The 4,694-nt window shown below is 63.1% G+C and overlaps 1 protein-coding gene across 1 annotated transcript; it reads left to right on the top strand.

The window, feature by feature from the left end:
* Positions 1-602: 602 nt before the first annotated feature.
* Positions 603-4,331, top strand: LOC123830513 (death domain-containing membrane protein NRADD-like). The gene is made up of 5 exons (XM_045856845.1): positions 603-709; positions 2,028-2,108; positions 3,181-3,370; positions 3,488-3,630; positions 3,727-4,331. The coding sequence occupies exons 2-5, from the start codon at positions 2,030-2,032 to the stop codon at positions 4,044-4,046; spliced, it is 732 nt and encodes a 243-aa protein (XP_045712801.1). The 5' UTR covers positions 603-709; positions 2,028-2,029; the 3' UTR covers positions 4,047-4,331.
* Positions 4,332-4,694: the final 363 nt, after the last annotated feature.

Below are 4,694 nucleotides of genomic sequence, written 5' to 3'. Positions count from 1 at the left end.
TCCCGGAAGTCCCGCCCCTCGCCGGCAGAGGGGCGGCCCGGAGTCCTGGCACTGGCCCAGGCGTCGTAAAGCACTTTTTGCACAGTCTGGGGGCGGGGAGCCTGGCCGCCCCCGTCCCCAGTTCCGGCAGAGCCCAGGGACCGGGCTTGTGGCCTTAACCCCTAAGGCGGCTCCCGCTCTCCCATTCTCGGCAATAAACTGGGCCTGGTTTTGTAGCTGCTCCGCCTCTGAGTCTGGTGTGTTGCGCGCCCGCGCGGCGTCTCCGCCTGCCCTGGTCCGGGGCCCTCCGGGGCGCCCCCTCCACGTGGCCTCGGCTTCCCCAGCCGCACCGCCCGGTCCCTCGAAGTCCCGTCGGTCGTTCTTCCTGGCTCGTGCTCGCACGCGGCCCTCCACGAGATCACCCCTGCACGCCACTCGCGCGCTCCTGCCGTCGGGGCCCGGCGTCTGGTGGGCGCGCGTGCGCGTTCCTTTGCAGGGCGGGGTGAGGTCGTGGCGGCCGCGCCCCTCCACTCCGCCCCCGCGGGCCCCTCACGCAGCGGCCCGGGCCCCAGAGTTCCCGGGGCCGCCCTGCCCGCCTGCTCAGTGCACATCCCTGCGCCACCTCTCTCGTCGCCAGAGGGCCGGAACCCGGCCTCCCCTGGGATTCCAAGCCGTCTCCCCAGCTGGCCCGAGGCTAGTCTCGAGTCTCAGAGGCCCCCGGCCCGCCAGGGTGAGCGGATCTTGGGGCCTGTGGAGGGTCGGCCGCCGCAGGTCCGGAGTGGGTTGGGGACAAAGCCCCGGGTCTCGGGCGGAGGGAATCGAGAGCTGCCTCTCTGCACCCCACCCCGAGACCCGCAATCCTGCTCGTGTTGTCTGTCATGGTGCAGCGCTTGTGTTGAGATGCGTGTGGGAAGCCAGGTTCGCGTGGGCGTGCGGGGTGTTGCGCGGTGTGCGCGTGTTTTGTGGGCCCGGAGCCGGGTGTGTGATGTGGGGCGGTAGAGGGCTCAACCCGGCAGCTCGGGGTGGGTCCGGCGGACAGGCCTGGCGCTCTCTGAGCAAGCTGGTCACAGGCTCACCCACCTCCCCTCCAGCATCCCAGAATGGCCCCTCATGCGATGACACAAACTTACATACCCGACACGTGGCAAGGGCCATGGCAGGCAGCCTCTGTCCCAGACCTGCTTGCTAACTGTGCGTTTCGCCATAAACATGGGCACACGGCCTTCCCCAGCAGGGAAGTGAGTTTGGAGTCCCTGGGGTAGACCGGCCCGCTACAGAGTGGTGGACAGTGGGGAGCTGGAGGGACTTCCCCCACGTCTCTGCATTCATCTTCCAGGCAAGATCCCTCCTCGGCCCAGAACTGGGTCCCTCCCTGCCAGGCCTCAGGAAGTGGGTCCCAGCAGGAACAACCCTATAGGTCCAGATGGGACCCGAACTGAGTGGTCCTGACCTTCAGCTTTCTGGCCTCTGGGCCCATATGCCCTCTGCCCTTGCTGACCCCAGGGTACCCTGCAGTCTAGTCTCAGAGCAGGAGGTGAGGGCTGGACACTGATTATGGAGGCGGGAGTGACAACGCAGTCACTCCAGGGAGGCTTAGGGTGTCGGGGTCCTGGGCTCATGCTGAGAAGTCTTGGGGAGTCTCCTACCAGCCAGCAAGTCTCTGGCTTTGCCCTGAGACTGGGGTGGGCATCTTCTGGTCCTTCCATCCTACCCCTGGACTTAGGTTTGCCAACCTGCCCTTCTTCCTCTCCAGCTGCATGCTGGTTCCTCCAGTCCAGCCAGCTGGGGCCAGCTCTGTCACTCCCACTCCATCTGCCACAAGAGGAACTGGTTCAGATTGATGAGTGGGAGTGGGAGGGGCACCCAGCCCTGGAGCTAATCAGGATGGAATGAGCTAGGAGAGGGGGGCAGACTGCTTCAAGGGACTCCTGACATCAGGCCTGAGGTGTGTCCCCCATGTCCCTACCTATAGCCCCTTCTGGACTTAGAGAAGTCTCCCAGCTCGCTGGCCTGGGCACTGCCCATGACTCTCCGACCCCTTTTCCAAGAGATGCAGCCCCTGGGAGTGCGACCAGCCGGCAGAGAGATGCTCCGCAACTCCAGCCTCAGGGAAGGCCTCGTGCATGTGGGTAAGCACCTCTCGGTCCAGATTTGGGGCACAGGGCAGGATGGGAGGTTTCCCGGGTGGGCAGGTCACGCACAAGTCCAGTCACAGGCAGGCCCTGGAGTTCCTGTCTACTGCGCCCAGCCTGCCCTGGACTGTGGGAACAGCCGGGCTGCAGGCAGAAAGAATTAAGCAGCAGCATTTACTTGCTTTCCAGTTTAGCTCTAATTCGTTAATTAATTAATTAATCAATGTATTTTTAGGGAGAGGGTAAGGCAGGGAGAAAGAGACACACTGAAGTGCAAGAGATACTTGCTTCTCACGAGGCCCCAACTGGGGACCTGGCCCCCAACCCAGGCATGTGCCCTGACTGGGAATTGAAACTGCGACCTTTTGGTTCACAGGCTGGCGCTCGATTTACTGAGCTACACCAGCCAGGGCTTAATTGATTTGGGGGGCGTGTGTGTGTGTGTGTAGAGGGGCATCGATTTGTTGTTCCACTTTTTATACATTCATTGGTTGATTCTTGTATGTGCCCTGACCAGGGATCAAACCTGCAACCTTGGCATATCTGGACAATGCCCTTACCAACTGAGCTACCCGGCCAGGGCCCAGTTTAGCTTTATTTTGCAAAATTGACAAGGTCTCCTGTGCACAGAGATCCCCACAGGGACCAACGTGAGTCAGGGAGCTCCTGCAGTCCAGACCTGGGAAGATAGGACACAGTGCAGTGCTGCAGCAGACAACAGGAGGCGGGATAGGGAGGGACGGGAGAGATCAAGGAAGCGTCTCAGAATAGGAGATTCCTGCCACTTGGACTGATGGCGAAGGTAGAACAGCAAGTGCCGACACCTGGAGGTCTGGGAGAGGGCACCTCTGGGAAGGGCTAGGGGTCCAAGAATGGGAAACGAAGGGGAAGCTGTGGGAGAGGAGCCCGGAAAACGGGCCAGTCGGCTCTCGATGCTGTGGTATGAGCTTTTGACTACAGAGTAGGCACCCTTGTTTCACATCTTTCGACCGCCAAGTCTCAGTGAGGCTGCCCAGAGACCCTAGCCTGGATTCCTTGCCCCTCACCCGGTCTTTCCTTTTCTCTGCAGATAAGACCCGGAAGGGGCAGGACAGGGACAGGGAAGGAGTGTGGTTAGGGGCAGGGGGAGCCCTGGCCCCCAATACCTCCTCCCCCTCCCCCTCCGAGCCTCCGGGGGCCTCAGGCAGCATCATCCCTGTCTACTGTGCTCTCCTGGCCACAGTGGTCCTTGGCCTGCTTGCCTACGTGGCCTTCAAGTGGTAGGTGGCTTGGGTACTGCCCTGCGGCACCCCCTTCTCGTCTGAACTCCCGGCCAGCTCCTTCTCTGTCGCAGTGGAGGTTGGAGCAGGTTGGCAGATCCCCCCTGCTCCCCACAGCTGGCGCTCACACAAGCAAAGACAGGAGCTGGCCAAAGCTCGGACTGCAGAGCTGGGGGCCCTCGACAGGGACCAGATGCACGGGGACAGCAGTGTCTTGCGGGACTCTTCCAGCGGTCGGGAGTGCTGTGGCCCCAGCCAGGGTGAGTCCCTTTCCCCAAGGTCCTTCAGACCCAGCTCTGCCCACCACCCAGCCCATCTAACCCTCATCTGCCCCACCCACATGTCTCCCACCCCAGGGCCACATCCTGAGCTCGGCTGCCAGCTCTACCTCCATCTCCCTCGGCAGCAGCAAGAGGAAGTGGAGCGGCTCCTGGGAGGGTCAGGAGAAGCGGACAAGGGCTGGCAGGGCCTGGCGGGCCGCCTGGGCTACCAGGCTGAAGCTGTGGAGATGATGGCCGGGAGCCAGGCGCCTGCCTCCGCTCTGCTGAGGGACTGGGCTGCCCGGGAAGGCAGCGGTGCTACCCTCAGGGTGCTAGAGGGCGCCCTGGCCGCCATGGGCCGTGAGGACGTGGTCCGGGCCCTCGGCCTCCCACCGGAGGGCTGCTCTGTGGTGTGAGCTGCGCCTCCGCAGCCTGGCCTCCCGGGGTGCGGGCCCTGGTGCTACCTACCCTGCCCACCTCACATGCCTTCCCTTCCGTGGGCTTCCTCGCATTGGTGGGCTCAGCCTGCTCCGTCTTCAGGGACACAGAGGGTCCAGCCACTCCACACCTCCCCTTGCCCTACCTTCCTTGGAGCCAGAGACCAGGATATGGGGGGGGTTGGCAGCAAGCCATGGCTGGTCTCCCTCCCCCTCCCCTTCCTTTGCCGTAACTGTTGCTCCTTCCTGTGTGTTCCGTATTAAAGGTGACTTTGGATTGCTGTGCTGGTTCTCTCTGGCTCCTTGGGCCTGTGGGGAAGTGGGTGGCTATGGGGCAGGGGCCCAGAAAAAGGACTGGGTCCCCAGGTCGTGGGAGGAGCACCCGGGCCAGCAGGCAGGGTGTTCCCAGAGGAGACGCATGGGCTCTGGCGGCAGAGCGCAGTTCACACCCTGCACCGCCATCCACCGGCTGGATCGTGCTAGGGAGCTATCTCGCCTCCTGGACCTTAGCTTCCTCAGCCGGGAAACAAGAGAAAGGCATGTTCAGTAGGTCCCCCTCGCCCCAGGCTCCCAGGGTGAGCCAATGTTCCCGACCGGTGACAGGCATGGAGGGGAGGCTGAGGCCTG

Source organism: Phyllostomus hastatus, unplaced genomic scaffold (genome assembly GCF_019186645.2).
Source record: "Phyllostomus hastatus isolate PE091 unplaced genomic scaffold, TTU_PhHast_1.1 phas_scaffold_129, whole genome shotgun sequence".
In the NCBI taxonomy this organism is placed as follows: Eukaryota; Metazoa; Chordata; class Mammalia; order Chiroptera; family Phyllostomidae; genus Phyllostomus; species Phyllostomus hastatus.
The sequence above is the reverse complement of the archived record's forward strand: the minus strand, read 5'-3'. Positions and strand labels throughout refer to the sequence as shown.